Here is a 22,781-nt window from a genome sequence, read left to right as displayed (position 1 = left end):
GTTTGGGACAGTCTTGTAAATTACATTTGTAAGGTAGATGCAAAAACTATTGGAATTTTAAAAAAATCGACATATATTTTAACATTCTTATCCTTAGATCTTCAGTGGAAAGTTTTAGTATTCACTGGTAAACAGAGGACCAACAGCTCTGATCTGTTAAACTAACATTAAAATTAAGAAGATACTTAGAGGAAAATCATACCATAAGTCAAGGTCAAAGACAGACAGACAATAACATCTAGGCTAGAACAAAAAAGATGAACAGACTGACAAATGTCAACAAAACACTACACACAAAACTAAAGCTTGCTGAGCAACACAAGCCCAACAAAAAACTGAGGAGGACTTTACAGGTGCTGTAAAAGCTTCCTCATACCTTGGTTTGGGTATACATGTACTTGTACTGTAAAGACTGGCAATCATACTACCAATCCTTATTTTTACGTAGGGTACATATACACAGGAAAGCTTAAAATAGACCATGATTATTAAAAAAAAAAAAAGCAGAATCAAATTTATTTTATTGCTGTTCTTCATTTTGAAAGTCACCCCCTAGTCACCCCCTAGTCATCAATGATGAGTAAGACTTAACAGTAAGTACAGATGATATAATAAGACTTAAGAGTAAGTACAGATGATATAATAAGACTTAAGAGTAAGTACAAATGATATAATTATGAACAAAAGGAGATTTTGGTTTAGAATGCAATCTAACACAAATAATCAAAGGACATGTATAGAGGTGACAGGTCAACTTGCTGTCTTCAAAAACCACAGTGCTTGCATGTATTGTGAATCTGAAAAACTCAGAAATTTAATCAAAATTTCATCAGGATAACTTCTTTAGATCTAGAGATTTTTACTGGAGGTTCAGGTCCATGATGATTGGTCTATTTTATTTCGTCCATGTCATAGAAAACAACCATAACTGTTTATGCAAGTCAAACCCTTAATGTCCACAATTGAAGCCAGGGTCAAGTTTACAAAATTATGGTATTCAAAACACACTTCTGAATTAATCTGTACAAAGAAATACTGTCAAAAGATTTTGAGGTCCACAGATGTATACAAAGAGCTATACAATCAGATACTTTTTAAAGAAGATTGAAAATGAAAAACTCACAGAACAATTTGTTATTTTTAGAGAAAACAGTCAATTGATTTTATATTTCCAGTTTTTGTCTTGCCTTGACGGAGTCAAAAAGCGAGACATAGATATGCTGTTTCTGGCGTCAGCGTCAACAACGTATTAGTTTGTGATTAGAACTAGTTTATGGTGAATCGCTAGTGGTAGGTCAATGATATTTGGTATGCAGTTGTATTAGCATTGGCACATCTCATTTCCATGGAGAATATTTGGTCCTTACCCCTCAGTCATGGTCTATTGACTTTGAAACTTTTGCTTAGTTTACATGTATTAGTTTGTGATTAGGTCAGTTTAAGATGAACCACTAATGATAAGTCAATGATAATTGGTATGCAGTTGTATATGAATTGGCATATCTCATTTCCATGGAGAATATTTGGTCCTTACCCCTCAGTCATGGTCTATTGACTTTGAAACTTTTGCTTAGTTTAGATGTATTAGTTTGTGATTAGGTCAGTTTAAGATGAACCACTAATGATAAGTCAATCATATTTGGTATGCAAGTTTCATTTCCATGGAGATTATATAACCCCATCCCCTCATTTTTTCATTGACTTTGAAACTTTTACATAGTTTACAAGTTAATGTTTGTCTTTAGGTTTGTTTAAAGGTTTATGAAAAGTCAATGGTATTTGGTATGCAGTTGTATTAGCATTGGCACATCTCATTTCCAAGGAGATTGTTTAGTGATGTACCTTCAGTCATGGTTCATTGACTTTGAATATTTGCATAACTTACATGTTAAAGTATTGCTATTTTAATTTCAACATTTGCATTATCAAAATAGCAAATAGGCGAGACATATCTCTGTGTTAACAGTTTATTAGATTCATGTTTTTGCTTCAAAGTAATCGATTTTAAGAGTACCTTGGAAATCTAGAGAAATCCTATAGTCTAAAGTCCTGAAGATTCTTCTTTGATGACATGTTAAAACAAAGTTGTTATTGGATTTCAATAAAGTTGATACATATGGGTTTCTTCTGTTTGTCTTGGATGAATGGTTCTCTTTACTTGTTTAGTTTGCAGATTAATCCAGTATTTTTTTTCTAAGCAGACGGTCTAGAGAATAAACAACAGTTAATTGCAGCTAGCTAATCAATGGCTAATTTATTTACTTTGTTCAAAACACTGTAATTGAGAGAAAAATTGTTTAAAATCTATTTCATATTTCAATAAAGAGTTCAGACAATGTTGTTTGAAGGTCGTGACTGCAGACAAATCAGTCTATTAAAGGTGAAAATAGGTTTAATACAGTCCAACATGTTGTAGTATGACTCTTTAGTTTCCATTTGTGAATCGATAAATATAATTTTTATCTTAGAGTAAAATTTATCAACACATAAACAAGGAATAGCATTTAGCTGTATATTGTGGTTTATGCATATAGCTTAAAGTTTCCTCCTTTGTTTTTAGGGCTACGCTCTATATCAAACAAGTCCAAATTAAAACAGGACTGTTGACAACATGATTGTTCAAGATCTTATAATTACTACATCTTCTTATTTGTATATTTTGAAAAAATTATTGTTGACATACATTTGTTGACACTTGTACACTATTAATTTCTGATGATACTCATAAAAGAAAGTATAGACAGTTGAAATATTGAACACAATCATTTTTGAAAAGGGTTATATATATGTATAAACAATTACCAGTGCTGGAAGTTGCCATTGTTCAAGTTAAGGTAATACTCAGCTTCATATTTTCCTATTGGTAGCTTATAGGAAAATAGACAGGAAATACTGCACAATAAAATCCATAGATTGATAGGAAGCTTTTTAAAATAAGATTTAATTTCCGTACATTCATTTGGAGGTGGTTCCTGAGATTGCATGATAAACTTTATTAAATCTTCATTCAGTGTGCTTGGCTTGTTGCAGAAGAGAAATCATTTTAGAAATTCTGCCATTAAGTAAAAACTACAATTTATCTAATGCATACAGAGCTATTTTTGATAAAAATATCCATTTAAAGGATTAATTGTGTCTAAAGGGTAATTTCCTGAAGTAGAAAGTAATGCTTGATACAGTCGTCTCTCTAATTATATGATATATGCATGTTTATCATGAAAGTGGAAATATTTCATCATGCAATCACAAAGAAATATGTCTTGTGGCTTCTTTTTCAGTGGCAGTGGAAGATAGTTGTTATAGTTTTGAATGAATAGGGATGGACATTGAGTGTATGCTGGATCAGCATTTCTTTTAAGAAACAAAAAATAATTTTAATAGCAAATAAAAACCCTAAGTCATGCCTCTCCAACCATTAGGTGTAGGGGAGGGTGAAACTGCAACTTGTTGCCCTGTCTATTTGGTAATGGTATATAGCTCTTTTTTTATATGGAAAACTTTTTTTGAGACAGATTTTGTTGAGAATTAGCACAAATTCAAAAACTTTAGAAGTCCAACTTCTTTATTTTGAACAATATTTTGGAATTCTTATAAATATGATACAAAAGGAGATGAACTTTTACACTGGATTCAAATGTGATATATACAAGTCTTATGATAGATATACAGAATCTGATGTTCAGTAGTTGTCGTTTGTTGATGTGGTTCATAAGTGTTCTCGTTTTTTATATAGATTAGACCGTTGGTTTTCCCGTTTGAATGGTTTTACACTTGTAATTTTTGGGACCCTTTATAGCTTGCTGTTCAGTGTGAGCCAAGGCTCCGTGTTGAAGACCTATAATGGTTTACTTTCATAAATTTTGACTTGGATGGAGAGTTGTCTCATTGGCACTCATACCACATCTTCTTATATCTAGAAACTAATTAGCTAGAATCAAATGTAATATCCTGATATACCAAAGATGTATCAAATTAGTCCTATATCTGAAACAGAAACTTCAGGAACTGTTATCAATAAAGAGGAATCTGATGTATTACACAAAGTCTGATTATATACAGAAACTTATAAATTGGTCAACTGAATTAAGTCATAAAATAATACATATATAGAGAGGATAAAGAATTACAAAAAAAATATTGGACAGTACAACAAACTTTGGACAAAATAGTGTTTAAACAAGACAAACACATGGTCTAGATAGCATACTGTGGATTCATTTATTTTCGTGGGTACCAATTTTCGTGGATTGAGAAAAACTTCCTTTTTTATGGATATTTGATTTCGTGGTTTGCCAAAGTCTGCATACAACTGGATAGAAAATCTGAAATTCGTAAAAAGATATGATTTATTACATTTTTGAAAACAAGTTCTCACATTGTGAAATGCAATGGTTAAGAACAAATATGTCCTCAACTAGAAATGCATTAATGGAGGTACATTGTCAAGTATTTTTTTCCAGGAATATTTTACATGTAAATAATGCATCCAGACTGTTCAGAGTTTTATTATCTATAAAAAGAGTATAAATTGAAAAATTATTATCAACTGGTTTGTTTGGGATTTGATATTTTTGCAGCAGTTTCTTTTTTTTTATCAAGACACGGACAACTGATAATAGGTTTTTTTAAGCAACTGGTTTAAGTGTAGATTTCTCTTCTCTTTTACTCTGGTATTCCCATAATGGTATATCAGCATAATTGAATTGTCAATACGGAATATGAAAATGCTTGAAATATGGACAGTTAGCATGAATTAAACAATTTATTAGCTATTTTATGCAATTATACATATGTCTGTTGAAAGCCATAAAAGCATTTTATTGAATTTAGGAATCCAGTTCTTAGAATGGATAAATTTGCAATAGGTTGTTGTTATCTAAAGGGATTATGATTAGTTCATCATTAGCTAGCAACTCCAGTCGACCAATTATGCAACAGAATAAATCTGCCAGAACAACAGAGAAGTCTTATCACAATAAAGAAACAGCATCATGCCACCATTGTAAATACATTCGATGAATCTATTCTTTATCCAATTGGTAAAGTTAACAATTTTTACTAGCGCTATAAATTCACTGATATATAAAAAGAAGATGTGGTATGATTGCCAATGAGACAACTCTCCACAAGAGACCAAATGACACAGAAATTAACAACTAGAGTTATCAACAATGAGCAAAGCCCATACTGCATAGTCAACTATAAAAGGCCCCAAAATGACAAATGTAAAACAATTCAAATGAGAAAACTAACGGCCTAATTTATGTACAAAATAATGAACGAAAAACAAATATGTTACACAGCAACAAACGACAACCACCAAATTACATGATCCTGACTAGGGACAGGCACACACATAATGTGGCAGGGTTAAACTAGTTTGAAGGCTCCAACCCTCCCCCTAACCTGGGACAGTGGTGTATCAGTACAACATAAGAACAAACTATAAAAAAATCAGTTGGAAAAAGCTTAACTCATCAGATGCATACAAATAGAAATACATCTAACAAAAACACAGTGTGTGTTGATTCATGCCTTTAGATAGCTGTTACCTAGACAGATTAGTCCAGTGTTAACTAGTGAGATCAGTTCAATGTTAAACAGTGAGAATACTCCACTGTTAATTAGTGACTAAAGAGATCCGTTCACAATTATAGAACAAAAACAGTACACTTTAAGGCAGCCAGATCTAGTGAGATCAGTTCACTATTAACATATGAGAGTGAGATCAGTTCACTATTAACATGTGAGATTAATCCACTTCTAACTAGTGCTTACAGACCACTGTCAGTGTTAACTAGTGAGATCAGTTCACTGTTAACCAGTGAAATAAGTTAACTGTTAACAAATGAGATAAGTTCACTGTTAACATGTAAGATAAATCCACTGTTAACAAGTGAGATCAGTTCTCTGTTAACAAGTGATGTAGGTTCAATTTTTACATGTTAGATTTTAGACTTTAAACAAGTGAGATCAGTTTAATGTTAACATGTGAGATAAGTCCACTGTTAACTAATGAGATCAGTTCACCATTAAAGAACAAGAATAGTACAAACTAATCCAGCCAGACTGTTAATTAGTGAGATCAGTATACTATTAACATATTAGATAAGTTCATTGCTAACTTGTGTTTACAGACCGCTGTCAGTATTAGCTGGTGAGATAAGTCCACTGTTGACATGTGAGATCAGTTCACTGTTAACATGTGAGATCAGTTCACAGTTAGCTATTCAGGTTGGTTCACTGTTAAAATATTACATTATACACTGTTTACTATTGAGATCAGTCCACTGGTAACATGTGAGATATTTTCATTGCTTACTTAAGAGAGCAATTCGCCAATAAAGAACAAAAACAGTACAATCTTAGCCACCCTGACTGTTAACTAGTGAGATCAGTTCACTATTTACATATAAGTTAAGTCATTTGCTAGCTAGTGTTAACAGACCACTCTTTGTGATAACTAGGGAGATCAGTTCATTATTAACTGGTGAGATAAGTCCACTGTAAATTAGTGAGATCGGTTCACTGTTAGCATGTAAGATTAGTACACTAAACATTTAGGATAAGTCCACTGTTTAAAATGTGAGATTAGTACACTGTTAATTAGTGAGATCAGTCCACTGCTAACATGTAAGATTAGTCAACTGTGAACTAATGAGATAAGTCCACTGTTAAATAGTTAGATCAGTTCGCTGTTAATATATGAAATTAGTCCACTGTTAACTAGTAAGATCAGTTCACTGTTAACATGTGAAATTAGTTCATTATTAACTTAAGAGATTAGTTCACCATTATCAAACAAGAACAGTACAGACAACAAGATCAAATCAAAGTTAAGCAGATACTTTTGTCTTAAATATTACTAGCAATATCAGTCAGTGAATTGTCTCCTTCACCAGCCATTAACATTAGTCTGCAAGTTACCAGCAATAATAATCAGTTTTTAACCAAAGGATGTTAGATGCCATAGACCACCAAGGTTAGGACTGTTACAATAACAAGAAATATTACTTAGATATATACAATCAATATTCATTTTCCATTAGCTAATTACTTTAATCAGTCATAGAATTAACATAAGTCATCAATTTCAAACTGTAATAACTAGCAACACTGTTTAGACGTAAAAGAAACTTGGCTCATAGCATTGTATTCTTATTTTTACCAGAATTTTTTGTAGAAAGTGATTTAGAGTAATGTTACAGTATGGTCATATATAGAACTAGAACACCCTATTTTTATTTGTACTTAATCTTATAACATCTAGCAAGTTAAAAAAGAAGAAGTTTTAAGGTTTTAAATTGAGTTACAGCTTATATAATTTACATATGTACTTTAGAACTAGCAGTTTAATTGGAATTCTATTGAATAATTGAACAGGATTAATTGAATTCTTCAACAAGAATTTTCCTCAGGGATAATATCATTTAAACTGCAGATCTGCATCATTTCTGAAAGATGTCAATCAAATTTAATTGGAGAGCAGTTATATATTTCATTTTGATTAAAATGAATTTTCTTTGCAGTTGAGCCATTAATAAATACAGTAATTAAAGATATTAACTTTCATTTCATCACTATAGAAAAGTACCATAAAAGTTCATGCCAAGTTTTGCTATTTTAGGAACATTTATAATTTGAGTTCCCTAACATAATTAAGAATGACAAATTTGTGTTTTATTGGAACCAATAACTTCAATATTTAAAAAAAAACTTGTTGTCACTCAAGCGTGTTTAAGATGGGGATGAAACGTTTTTAAAATTTGGGATATCGGAAGTAAAAAAAAAGTGGGATCTGGGAAAAAGAAAAATGCCTGCTGACGTCACATAGAAAGAGCACATCTTTTTGCTGATCATTCAAAAAGAAGGATTCGGATTGTCTGTAATTCGACTTAAATTATTAGAGAAACAGATTCCACAACAAAATCTTGTGCAATTTATGATATCTATCCGCTCTTGACAGTTAAATTTTAAATATATTTACCCCTCACGTTTTAAATTTGAAAATTTTAACTGTCTCGATAGATAAATATCGTATCACACTTGATGCAGTTTTAGAATCTATATTTCTCTTTAGATTGAAAATTTTTTGGTATTATATTCAATTTATTTTTCTTAACAGTCAAGAAATGTCAATTATTTGTCAAGAAGATGAATGATTGAAACTTAACACTTCATTTATAAACTAGTTTGATTGACTCAAAATATTTGTAAATTGCCTCAATCTTAATGTCAGTTGTTGACTTTTCTCTTAAGATTACTTCAAGGAAATAATAACAGCTTGATTAGTAGGACTCTTGCTTATATTAGAGTACTACCAGTGACAAAATCTTATTTAGATTTCTATTTCCAACTAAAATCCAATAAGTTTGGATAGATTGAGATTTTGATCGAGTTTACTTTTTATGTATTGATTCAGGTTGTTTTCAAATAGTTTCTGCACTATTTAATGTCGGTTTATATTAGCTAAGACGATTTCCATGTCTGCAGTAAAGTCGTTTTTAGAACACTTAATTACAACAAAATGACTATTGTAAATCAGAGAAATGTTTACTGAAACACTTTTTTTTTGTGGTGAATTTATTGGAATGTTTAAAGTTTGAAGCAAATATGAACATGCAAAGATGGCTACAGTATTTAAAAGGCTTCATGATAGAAGAAAGAAATAGTGATGGATATTCCATCGATGTGTTAAAATATCTACCAAAAATTTGTCCTGATATATGAAAGCACAAATAATCATAGCTGTTGTATTGGAATAGATTCTCTTTCAGTTCATTTTGACTTCAGAAATTGCCCTTAGATTCTCCAATGAACTATGAAAATGGGGTCAAGGTCAGATTATACCTGCCAGACAGACATGTACACCTTACAGTTATTCCATACACCATATACTATTAGTATTTGAAATCTCATTGTCAATTTAATATCAAACCTTGAGTTTAAGGTATTTTATTAACAGCATTGAGGTGTAGTTTTCTATTTTTGTGTTGATTTCTTGGTACATTTGAATTTATGAAGACGGTAATCCAATAACACAAAGAAAAAAATCCAGAAGCGATCTAAGTAGATGAACGAAATTGTTTATAAAGCGAATGCTTTCTCTCTGTAAGGAAGAAACAGAAATTATTTCTGTCTCTGTTAAATCTGAAATAAACATATTTGTTTTCAACAGAACAGAAAATCAACTAATAATTTGTATCTGTCAGTGAGAAACAAAAAAGCAATAGCAAGCACCGACCAAACAGGACCTTGTGTCTGTATTGCGATGAAAGTAAAGATACTGTATGCATTATTGGTACTGTCATACAATTCATTCCATGTTAGAAATCTCCTGTAAATGGCATCCATATTATTTATCTCAGCTTAAATTGATAAGCGTGTCTGACAAGTATTGAATATTGTTCTGTTTTGGGCTGTAGAATTTCCTCTCAGTAAAATTGCCTATATCGATTTGATAAGGTAGGTTGGCTTTTTTTGACAAATGAACATACAACAAACAACTGACATAGTTGCATACAACTATTAATTTCTTTTCATAGTAATCAAATTTTTAGGGTAAATTGATAGCCAAAGTGGCTCTTGGCAGATAAATTTAATCAAGTTTACTGCATACCAATGTTTTTTTGACGTAGAGGAAAACTGTTTCCTTGGAAAATATCAATTTGATCAAGTTGGGAAGTCTGAATGTTTGGTTATGTATCTATTGATGTTTGTTTGCCCTTTATCCATTTAATTTTGAAATGATGGATCAGACACATTACAGTGATAAATTATAACTTGCATTAGTACTTACTAAATCTGCTGTTTGCTATTTCATGGATTGATTGCATATAGATTCAAACTAGGCTTACCTTCCTTATATGTATATGCTCCTTTACTTGGAACAACAGGACAAGTGCAGACTTTCAATTAAAATGAAACATTTGTAAGTTGTTAGTGAATTTTTATGCCCCCGCCATAGTGGAGGGGGCATTAAGTTTTACCCTTGTCTGTCCGTACGTCCCAAAGTTGGTTTCCGTTCTCTAACTTTAGTTTGCCTCAACCAAATGTTATGACACTTATACAAAATGCTTATTACCACAAAACACAGATCAAGTTTGAATTTTGGTGGTGTCACTTTTACTGTTCTAGAGTTATGCCCCTTTACAAATTGAAAAATTGCTGAATTTTTCCTTTCTGTTCTCTGACTTAAGTTTTTCTCAACCAAATGTTATGAAACTTGTACACAATACTTATTACCACAAAACTCAGATCAAGTACAAATTTGGGTAACATCACTTTTACCGTTCTTCAGTTATGTCCCTTTATAACTTTATATGATATGCAAGCGGGGTATCATCTGTGTCCCATAGACACATTTCCCATTTATTTTTGTTATAAGGAACTTAGTTATGAAAACCTATCCATGTTGTCACAAGTAAATGGCAGATTTGTTATTCAGAAAAAAAACAACAGAAAGGTTATATTGAAAAAGCCAGAAAAAAATATTTGCTGCCAATATTACGAAGACATAAAATCATCATCCATATACATTTATGATGTCATTTACTAATGTCTATAGCTTTATGCTCTCTTTATTCCCTGGCTATAGAAAACATTTCAACCCAGTTCTTGTTTTTCTTCATCTTCCATTGATTATCCATTTTGATGATAAATCAATTCATAGAATATTGCAGAATCATATAAGATTCATATGCCCATGAAAAATTTATTTGACCTTTGGTTTTGTAGAATTATGATTGATCATGTTACTCCACAGTGGTAAAGCTGACAGGAGCTGAGTGCCATCATAAGGGATTACGGAACCATAACATGATTAAGTGGACGTCACTGTACCTATATTATTTGTTACAATGATTAACCTGCTTATCTGTCTCACTATGACATTTCCCCCCAAGAGTTTCCCTTTATCTTGTTTACAATGCCCGCTGGTGCACTACTATAAGCTAGAAATCATTAACTGAAAATGTGGGGGAAGATTTAATTTTTTTTTACACGCAAATGCTATTATTAGCAGCTTAGAGATCACTAATGGTAAAAGTCACAAACTAACAATTGTAATAATTTTTTTTTTTACCAAATTGTTCTTTTATATAGTGAAAAAAAAATTGTCAAAAGGAATAACTAATCACTTATTATATAATCAGACACTATTGTTTATGATGCAGATATATCATTTATTAACTTCCCAGTGATCAGTGGACAACTCTATAAGTATATATAAGTCACGGGTAATATTCAATTGTTACTTTTCTAAATGGTGTGCATTGAAAAATTCTGTTAAAGTCATTCAGAGAAACATGGTGAGAAAAATTATAGAATAACAATTTTTGTAGTTTGAATATCCCTTAACTTTAGACTTTTATCACAAATAAGTAATCTCCATCAGGTAATTTATAGTTTAAGTTTTAACTAGAATCTATACCAGGAAAGTTTAAAAATAAAAACAACTTCACAAACTCTTGGTTAAAAATGTTATAGATATTTTCCAGACCTTGACCTCATTTTCATGGTTAATTGGTCATCATTAAGTTTTTGGTGATAAAATTGGTTTTTCAGATACCAATCATGTAAGCTATATAGTTCAGGTTCATTGAATGATTGTAAGGTGTACATATATCTCTTTGGAGAGTTCATCTGACCGTAACCTCATTTTCATAGTTCAATGGTCTTTTTATTCAGCACAATGCTGGAAAAAGACTGAACACAATGGTTATGTCATAAAATTATTACCACAAGTTCAGTTTCTGAATAAAGGAAAAATCTTTTAGCTTACAATTTGAAGGTGGGATACATTATGTAATCTTTATTTTTTGCTTTAAATGATTATATTTCTACTTTTGAAAAATATTTTCTTTTTCTTATAGAAAAAAAGATAGGCTTTCTAAACCTAAAATAACAGACTTTTACATTGAGCCATTTGTTTTGTCAAGAAATGCCAGTTATGCATGTAGTTTATAAGATGAGAATTGTAGAAATTCCTTTGATTATTTACTACCTTTTCATCAAAACAGGGTGTGTAAAAAGTAAAATCAAGCAAAATTCAAAAAGGAAAGTCCCTAGTCAAATGGCAAAATCAAAAGCTCAAACACATCAAACGAATGGATAACAACTGTCATATTCCTGATTGTGACATTATTGTTTTTGTTGTATTATCTCTGGGTAATAAAGGATTTAATGATTCACAAAAAACACTATAACAAAGAGCTATCCTGATTTTAAGTCTATGTGATGATGTCTACATCACTGGTACTATTGATGTGATTATATATACTAATCAATAGTAACATAGATTTAATTATTTGTGGTCTATGTATTGTGGTATCTAATTAGTTTTGGTAGAAATGTGACAATGTATTCTCATGACCAGCCTCTGTCTGTCTCTGTTTTATGACAGAAAGTGGTACTAAGATGTAAACAAGGTATACAACATGTATAGTGTGTAAACAGTAAAGTGTTGCAGCTAATTTCTCTGAAGTCAGGTCATCTGAACAATTTTTTGTGGTCATTTGCTTGTTCTTCATGCATAAATGATAATAACCCTGGTTTGCAGTAAAAGGTTTTGGTGCAATACATGTTCTTTTAAAGAAAAACCAGTCTGGTAATCAGTTGAAGTACAGTGAGAGATATTTGTTTAATTATTATAGAGATATATATGGCAATATAATAGAGAATGGAAAAACTGACATGACAACAGTATTATAACTTATAATATCCCTTGTGAATAAAGTATTATAACTTATAATATCCCTTGTGAATAAAGTATTATAACTTATAATATCCCTTGTGAATAAAGTATTATAACTTATAATATCCCTTGTGAATAAAGTATTATAACTTATAATATCCCTTGTGAATAAGTCTATTTAAAGGTTTGAATATGACATGACAACAGTATTATAACTTATAATATCCCTTGTGAATAAGTCTGTTTAAAGGTTTGAATAGCTTTTAAGGTGAATGACGACATTTTTGTGTTTTGTATAGAATATTACCATGAAAGATGGGATGTGAAAAACCTGAACCTATAAAATGTCAGCACTTTGATTTATATTTATGAATGATTCCGTGTGCCTATGATAAAATTTAGTAAAAGTTTTGACAAGTTGGTGATATTGATAACCCTGGTGTAATAATTTGTCTGTAATACAGAGATTTCTTTCGTTAAAATCAAAGACGTTGTTAAAGACACGACAGAATTTATTAAGTTGAGATATATATAAACACCATACGATGGTGCCAAGGGAACGTCACCATCTAAAAACGGATAATTAACTATAGGAAATGAAAAATCATCTCTTTTATCTTAATAGTCTATTTGCCAATCCCATAATTGACACTGTAATTAGGGATCCATTTTGTGAGTTGTTTCCCTTAGGAGGGACATAAATTTTCATTAACAATGAAGAGCTAACTGATAGAGCAAATTATCTGTGCTCAAATTGTGTAATAATTTGAAGATAAATAAAAACAATTGACCATACATTGATATTAAGTTCCTGTAGAATTATTACTGTAAATGATATAATTTTCATGGTCTAAAGACTAGTTATGAACTATTAATGATAGAAATCTCTGGAAATGGAAGCAACAATTGATATGTTAGCTTTATTATATTTTATTTTTTACAATTTCAGTGTTAATAAAGAAATCAGAATGTTATAGTTCAGAAGACATTTACATTATTTATTTTAATGGTTCATATACAAATAAAATGTTTTTTTTCATTTATCAATTGTCATGATTGTGTGAACTGTTTTGTTAATGATCATTCAAAGGATTAAGCCTGTGTGGGTTTACTAACTAAATAACTGTTTCTTTTGCATTAAATATTTTAGCAGAAACTGTTCAAAATGTTCTTTGTATTGATTAAAGGGTATCCACAAGAGAGTGTGAACATCAAGTAATTCATTGAATTCCATCTCTCTGGACATTTGTGAAGGAAAGAGTTGACAGATTGAATTTATTTTTTAGAAATGAAGTACAAATTGAATTTACATTTCCACACATTTTTGCTTCTACATTCTTATCATTGTCTAAGGCAGCTTTACCAATGATGCCAAACATCAGTGGTGTATTCTGATCATGTCGATGGTGTCAATTTAAGATTTTATTGAAATTTTTCTATGAAGCTTAATATATATATTATTTATATTCCAACTCGTCCTGTACATGTTCATACCTTATGTTGTATGTTAATCTCTTTGATAACCTTTTGGTAACTGTAAATTCGGAAATTATTGCAATGTTTTTATTATTGCTAAAAATGCATCAGGATTTTAATCGCAACAACTCGCATTTTGGATTTTTTTGTATGAGTGAAGCAGGATATTTCTCATAATCGCAATAATAAATGCATGCAACAATTTCTGAATTTACAGTATTTGTGTCATATGATTGCTGTCACATTAACATATACCCCACACCCCTTTTTAAACATATTTATTTGTTTTTCAGGTTCTCCATATGCACATGTCTACAATAGATAGGTTGCCCTTGACAACAGGAGGATCACCACTACAGATAAGATGTAAAGATTTTCGTTGTGTGACGTTCGTAATACCTCGTGATAGAGATTGTCAGGACATAACAGAGTCATTACAGCAACTATCACACCCAAGTAAGGATTATTGAGAAGTACTTCATTTATGTCCAGAAAAAATCTGAAATAGGAGGATATAAGAGTTAACAGGATAAAGTCATCAACCCAAAACCAAAGTTAAAATATACTCTGGATTCATTTATATTTGTGGGTGCTCATATTCTCAGATTGAAGAAAACAATGTATTTTTCATTGATATTTGATTTTGTGGTGTTGCCACTGTCTACATACTAGCCTATATGAATTCAACACTTCGTTGAACTTTTAAATTTATTGTTGACTATACCAACAAAATCCATGAAAATGTGTATTCCACGAACAATAATGAATCCACAGTGATGTAGATCCCAAAAGTCCTACAACACTGCTGAAAACATCAATGAGTAACCTTTTATAAACGATTGAAGAAGAATTTAAAGTACTATGAAAACCAAAACAGAAGTTCAATATTATTGGTGGTATTGATGCAGATAGATACTAGTAATCATCATTTCTGAACTTCCTGCGATCTTAGTTGGAATTTACATTTTCTGAACATTTATCAGCAGAGCCTAAGAGGTGTTACTTAGATTATTTAAATCTGCAAAATTTCAATGCATATTTAATTACTGTTCCTGGTGGAAAACCATTAAATCTCCTCCATAAAATTCATGTTATTAGAGTGTATAACTATTAAATTTGCATTAGAACAAAATTTCAATCTTTTAAAACAACTGCTGTTGTCTTAGATAAACAATCATAATCATGTAAAATTGAAGTTGAAAACATGAATTTCAAAAAAGTCTGATACTATTTTTAGCCAAAAAAGATCCAGTAATCATCTTGAAATTTCCCATTGCTGCAGTTAGCTCAAAAAGTGCAATATTGCCTAAAGGGGTCTCACTGGGGGGGGGGGGGGGGGGGTTGTCTAATCCTGGATCCCACTTATTGTTTTATCAGATTTCTGTATCCCACTTATCATTGTAATAATAACGCTTGTAATTTCACATGTCCCCCACAACTTTGATTCCTATTTTCATGCGCAATAATTTTACTTTCACAAGTCACGCTTACAAAATATCGGCCAATCATGTGTCACACTTAGCCCAAATGAGATCCACCCTAAAGAGTCATGCCAACAGTTACATAACATATGTGTATTACAGCTGAAGAATTGAAAGATGAAGAGACCACTGGTACTCCTGAATCCTTATAAGCTTTCAATTAACTCTGATTCATTATGAAATTCATATTACTGAAAAGCTTATAAAACGTTTTCCAATAATTTTGCACTTATATCATGTATATGTCTCAATCGGAGCAAGTAATTGTATCTATCGTGCATGGAGAATTGTACCTAGATGGCTTTGTAATTACCGGTAAACAGCAGTTTAAATATGATGATACTGATTGTACTGCACAAATAGATAAAAGTCCATAATTAAAATGAATTGATAGCTGGGAAATTACAGGAAGTTCATGGAAGGATTGATTCTTTGATTAATGATGGAAAGAGGGTTTGGAGGAGGTGTCTTACTGTGTACTTGTAACTAATACTGTGGATTTATTATTATTTGTTAGATACCAATTTTCGTGGATTTCATGGGCAAAGGTGAACCAAAAATTTAAATGTGCAACGAAAAATCTAAATTCTATAGGCTCGTATGCAGACTTTGGAAAATGGAGGAAATTAAATATCCACAAATAAACAACTTTCCTCAATCCACGAAAATTGGTATCAACGAAATTGAATGAACCCACTGTAGTTTAGTAAAGTATTGTTTTATAGTCAATGTGTGGTTCTCCAGTCTTTTTATCTTCTATGATCAAATTACCATTATTTCCTCAAATGTCTTAGTTATTCATTAGATTTGCTATTGTGAGGGCATGAAAAAAGGTAATGCTGATGATGCAAAATAGGAGCCGTTCTCCTGATCACATAAAAATACATCAAAGTACGCCTATACGTCTTCAGAGAAATCAATGGAGATATTGCTTCTTATGTGACACAGTATTTCTCCACTTCTACATTCAACAATAGAAAAAATAATTTACCAAGGGAATTTCATCATCAAATTGAAACACTAAAATAGCACATTCTTAATGAAAAAACGCAGTCTAATAAGACAAACAAAATATACAAAATTGATAGAAGAAAGTCATGGGATTTAATCTAATCAATAATGATAACTATAGTACAGTGGCCTTTTACCAGTATCACTATATTTCACTAAGTCCATTGTGAATTTAGGGATAAGTAATTTCTGGGTTATCATCTGTTTGGGAAAACTTGACCCGTCTGATATACAATCCGGTAACATATTAATAAGAAATAATGGAGAAAGCAATGAAATTATGTCTGGGCTCCATATAGATATCCATATGTTGATCAATATGATGTACTTGTTACTGTCTTAGTAGATGTTGCAGTCTTTGTCCTGGTAAATAGATTACTATCATTAGAATTCCTGTATATCCTGACTTACCAAAAATCCAAGTGAAGTATTGTTGAGTTACTATCAGTAATTGTTTAGTTGTGTTGAAGTCTAGAAATCCCTCTGATATGTCAGGACATTTATGGTGTGATCAGACAGGCTTTTTCAAGGTTTCAGATCAAATGTCTAACAGAAATTATCACAAAATATCAATAATTATTCATACAAGCTATGTCTTACACACTGTCTACCAATTTCAGTTTGTCTACTTCTGAAGTTCGTACCAGTACAAGATCAGTTCAGTCTGCACCAAAATCTTTTCCAACTACCAGCCGAAGACTAATATTCGGATATTTTTCTTATGTGCCTAAACAAAGTTTTGCAATTACCTACTATTCCGAATAAAATGTTACTAGTCTGGGGCATCAGACTAGTGGCTAACAGTGCAGACTATGAGTTATGACTAGGGCATGGGACTAGTGGCTAACAGTGCAGACTATGAGTTATGTCTGGGGCATGGGACTAGTGGCTAACAATGCAGACTGTCAGTTATGTCTGGGGCATGGGACTAGTGGCTAACAATGCAGACTGTCAGTTATGTCTGGGGCATCAGACTAGTGGCTAACAATGCAGACAGTCAGTTATGTCTGGGGCATCAGACTAGTGGCTAACAGTGCAGACTGTCAGTTATGTCTGGGGCATGGGACTAGTGGCTAACAGTGCAGACTATGAGTTATGTCTGGGGCATGGGACTAGTGGCTAACAATGCAGACTGTCAGTTATGTCTGGGGCATGGGACTAGTGGCTAACAATGCAGACTGTCAGTTATGTCTGGGGCATCAGACTAGTGGCTAACAATGCAGACAGTCAGTTATGTCTGGGGCATCAGACTAGTGGCTAACAATGCAGACTGTCAGTTATGTCTGGGGCATGGGACTAGTGGCTAACAATGCAGACTGTCAGTTATGTCTGGGGCATGGGACTAGTGGCTAACAATGCAGACTGTCAGTTAAGTCTGGGGCATGGGACTAGTGGCTAACAATGCAGACAGTCAGTTATGTCTGGGGCATGGGACTAGTGGCTAACAGTGCAGACTGTCAGTTATGTCTGGGGCATGGGACTAGTGGCTAACAGTGCAGACTGTCAGTTATGTCTGGGGCATGGGACTAGTGGCTAACAGTGCAGACTGTCAGTTAAGTCTGGGGCATGGGACTAGTGGCTAACAGTGCAGACTGTCAGTTATGTCTGGGGCATGGGACTAGTGGCTAACAGTGCAGACTGTCAGTTATGTCTGGGGCATGGGACTAGTGGCTAACAGTGCAGACTGTCAGTTATGTCTGGGGCATGGGACTAGTGGCTAACAGTGCAGACTGTCAGTTATGTCTGGGGCATGGGACTAGTGGCTAACAGTGCAGACTGTCAGTTATGTCTGGGGCATGGGACTAGTGGCTAACAATGCAGACTGTCAGTTAAGTCTGGGGCATGGGACTAGTGGCTAACAATGCAGACAGTCAGTTATGTCTGGGGCATGGGACTAGTGGCTAACAGTGCAGACTGTCAGTTATGTCTGGGGCATGGGACTAGTGGCTAACAGTGCAGACTGTCAGTTATGTCTGGGGCATGGGACTAGTGGCTAACAGTGCAGACTGTCAGTTAAGTCTGGGGCATGGGACTAGTGGCTAACAGTGCAGACAGTCAGTTATGTCTGGGGCATGGGACTAGTGGCTAACAGTGCAGACTGTCAGTTATGTCTGGGGCATGGGACTAGTGGCTAACAGTGCAGACTGTCAGTTATGTCTGGGGCATGGGACTAGTGGCTAACAGTGCAGACTGTCAGTTATGTCTGGGGCATCAGACTAGTGGCTAACAGTGCAGACTGTCAGTTATGTCTGGGGCATGGGACTAGTGGCTAACAGTGCAGACTGTCAGTTATGTCTGGGGCATGGGACTAGTGGCTAACAGTGCAGACAGTCAGTTATGTCTGGGGCATGGGACTAGTGGCTAACAGTGCAGACTGTCAGTTATGTCTGGGGCATGGGACTAGTGGCTAACAGTGCAGACTGTCAGTTATGTCTGGGGCATGGGACTATCTGGGGCATGGGACTAGTGGCTAACAATGCAGACAGTCAGTTATGTCTGGGGCATGGGACTAGTGGCTAACAGTGCAGACAGTCAGTTATGTCTGGGGCATGGGACTAGTGGCTAACAGTGCAGACTGTCAGTTATGTCTGGGGCATGGGACTAGTGGCTAACAGTGCAGACTGTCAGTTATGTCTGGGGCATCAGACTAGTGGCTAACAGTGCAGACTGTCAGTTATGTCTGGGGCATGGGACTAGTGGCTAACAGTGCAGACTGTCAGTTATGTCTGGGGCATGGGACTAGTGGCTAACAGTGCAGACAGTCAGTTATGTCTGGGGCATGGGACTAGTGGCTAACAGTGCAGACTGTCAGTTATGTCTGGGGCATGGGACTAGTGGCTAACAGTGCAGACTGTCAGTTATGTCTGGGGCATGGGACTATCTGGGGCATGGGACTAGTGGCTAACAATGCAGACAGTCAGTTATGTCTGGGGCATGGGACTAGTGGCTAACAGTGCAGACAGTCAGTTATGTCTGGGGCATGGGACTAGTGGCTAACAGTGCAGACTGTCAGTTATGTCTGGGGCATGGGACTAGTGGCTAACAGTGCAGACTGTCAGTTATGTCTGGGGCATGGGACTAGTGGCTAACAGTGCAGACAGTCAGTTATGTCTGGGGCATGGGACTAGTGGCTAACAGTGCAGACTGTCAGTTATGTCTGGGGCATGGGACTAGTGGCTAACAGTGCAGACTGTCAGTTATGTCTGGGGCATGGGACTATCTGGGGCATGGGACTAGTGGCTAACAATGCAGACAGTCAGTTATGTCTGGGGCATGGGACTAGTGGCTAACAGTGCAGACAGTCAGTTATGTCTGGGGCATGGGACTAGTGGCTAACAGTGCAGACAGTCAGTTATGTCTGGGGCATGGGACTAGTGGCTAACAGTGCAGACTGTCAGTTATGTCTGGGGCATGGGGCTAATGGCTAACAGTGCAGACTGTCAGTTATGTCTGGGGCATGGGACTAGTGGCTAACAGTGCAGACTGTCAGTTATGTCTGGGGCATGGGACTAGTGGCTAACAGTGCAGACTGTCAGTTATGTCTGGGGCATGGGACTAGTGGCTAACAGTGCAGACTGTCAGTTATGTCTGGGGCATGGGACTAGTGGCTAACAATGCAGACAGTCAGTTATGTCTGGGGCATGGGACTAGTGGCTAACAGTGCAGACTGTCAGTTATGTCTGGGGCATCAGACTAGTGGCTAACAATGCAGACTGTTAGTTATGTTTCTTCTCTTAGGTAGAAGCTTGATATCCATCAAAGAAGAGTATTTTTCTTTTATAGAGTTATGTTTTTGTAACTGAAATACATTCTATTATGGTATGTTGTTGTCATTGTCCATCTGTAGTTAATGGTTTTTTTATGCCCTGCCGTAGCGGAGGTGGCTTTAAGTTTTACCCTTGTCTGTAATTGGTTTCTGTTCTATAACTTTAGTTTGCCTCAACCAAATGTTATGAAACTTATACTCAATGCTTATTACCACAAAAACAGATCAAGTTTGAATTTTAGTGGCATCACTTTTACCGTTCTAGAGTTATACCCCTTTACAAATGGAAAAATTGCTGAATTTTTCGTTTCCGTTCTCTAACTTAAGTTTGCCTCAACCAAATGTTATGAAACTTATACACAATGCTTATAACAACAAAACTCAAATTAAAAACGAATTTAGGTAACATCACTTTTACCTTTCTTGAGTTATGTCCCTTTATAAAATTTTATGTAAGCGGGGGCATCATCTGTGTCCCATGGACACATTCCCCATTTATTTCGCAATTACTTAGTTGCTCTTGATATACCCCTGTTCAATATTCTTATTTAATTGTGTTGCTGTTGTATGATGCTGGACTCAGCATAACCATTTGTTTGTTTTTTTTCAATCGAGTGCTGTATAGATATCTCTTCTTGTTTATCTTTATTTAAAAAGAGTATGTTATTTATTTGTTTCTTCAACAGGTAATATTGAGTCCCTTTATGCATTTGACTTTAGTTTGAATGATGACATTCCAAAGTCTTTTGGGTGGCACCTGTATGATACAGATACAGAATATCTACGTATGGGTGTACCTAGTACACACTGGGCACTCACCAGTATGAATAAAAGCTATGAAGTAAGTATGTTATGAACTCGACATCCTAAGAAAAAGGTCATGGTAAGCTGCTCCAAATATTAATCAGTTGATCAGACAAACAAGGTTGCAGTCAAGTGCTACTGAAACATCAAAGTATCTGAAATGTTCTATTGGAATTTTAAAATATCGAAATACATTTACCATAAGATTAATACAAAGAAGATCTTGCTCAGTTTACTTCCAGTCTACTTCTGAAATAGATTATATTACCGATTATATACTTTAAGATATGAATATGAATATGAGATTCTGTCAAAGGTTTACCAAAGTAGGCCACTGTTATGTCAAAATGAACAATTTGGTTTCTATACAAACATGCTTTACAAAACATTGATATGTAAGCACATTTCGCTAATTTCTACCTGTTAAAATAAAAAGATTGACTGGTAAGTAAACAAAAATTAAGGAGACTCCAATTGATAGGGTTAGCAGTGACACATATTTTTAGAGCTTTTACAAAATTATTAAACCCAACTAATTTGTATTATAAACTGTAACAATACAACAAAATATTTTATTAGAAATATTTTTTTTTTATGAAGCACATAGCAAAAAATTGAAGGTGACAAATAATTATTGCATAACGGTATAGTTTGAAGCGAATAAGATTTCAACTAAGTGTATATCTGATTAATTGAAAGTATTTATGTACATTAATTGTTACTCTTGATTTACACAGATCTGTGATACTTATCCAAGAAATTTATACGTCCCAGCTAGCGCTACAACACCTATTCTTGTTGGAAGTTCAAAGTTCAGAAGTAGAGGAAGATTACCAGTGCTATCATATCTTAACAGAGCTAATCAGGTAATATAGAATTAAAAAAAATCTTTGACTCAATATGACAGTGTGCTTCCCTCAGTCAATGTATACTGGACAGATTTTAACCAAAACATTCCACAAATATAGCGTTTCATGATCTGAAGAACTTTTGGAAATGTCTTTAGAAGAATAAGGGCTTAAAATATTTTTGAGATGATTTTTCAATCTCTGAATACAAACATTTCTGGGAAAAGCCCCAAGGTAATATACAGACAGGAAACAAACACTGATCTGATAAGGTATCCAGACTATAAAGCTGCTAATTGTTTGAATTATTGGTATAAAATTATTGAATATCAACCTTATGTAATATGTTCTATTTACATGTTGACATAACTGTAAATTCAGAAATTATTGCGTGCACTTATTATTGGAATTTTTTAAAGAATTGACAAAAATGCGATATTAATTATATGTATCAGATATCAGAATGCCATACTCACCCAGTTGCATTATTTGCAATAATAAAAACATAGCAATAATTTCAGTATACCGGGTACCACAATCACCCTATTGGCTACTGTTTTCTGAATAGAGCAGTGTTTACTGGAGACATTGTGTAACTTTCATGCTGCGACAGTTTCCCCCAAATTTGTTGTCATGAACATTTCTATGGCTCTTAAAAGAATATAGAAAAGAATATAATTACTCAATACGCAAGCATTCTA

The 22,781-nt window shown here is 33.8% G+C and overlaps 1 protein-coding gene across 3 annotated transcripts in view; it reads left to right on the top strand.

Moving 5' to 3' along the window:
* LOC127714346 (myotubularin-related protein 6-like) overlaps window positions 1-22,781 on the top strand; it is a 77,496-nt gene that overhangs the window by 33,042 nt on the left and 21,673 nt on the right. For all 3 annotated transcript variants that reach the window (XM_052220406.1, XM_052220405.1, XM_052220407.1), the window contains 3 exons: window positions 14,464-14,626; window positions 21,115-21,269; window positions 21,970-22,098. In XM_052220406.1, the coding sequence (XP_052076366.1) occupies window positions 14,464-14,626; window positions 21,115-21,269; window positions 21,970-22,098 (447 nt within the window). The remainder of the gene's footprint in view (window positions 1-14,463; window positions 14,627-21,114; window positions 21,270-21,969; window positions 22,099-22,781) is intronic.

Source organism: Mytilus californianus, unplaced genomic scaffold (genome assembly GCF_021869535.1).
Source record: "Mytilus californianus isolate M0D057914Y unplaced genomic scaffold, xbMytCali1.0.p SCAF_9, whole genome shotgun sequence".
In the NCBI taxonomy this organism is placed as follows: domain Eukaryota; kingdom Metazoa; phylum Mollusca; class Bivalvia; order Mytilida; family Mytilidae; genus Mytilus; species Mytilus californianus.
Note: the sequence above shows the minus strand (reverse complement) of the source record. Positions and strands in the feature narration are given on the sequence as shown.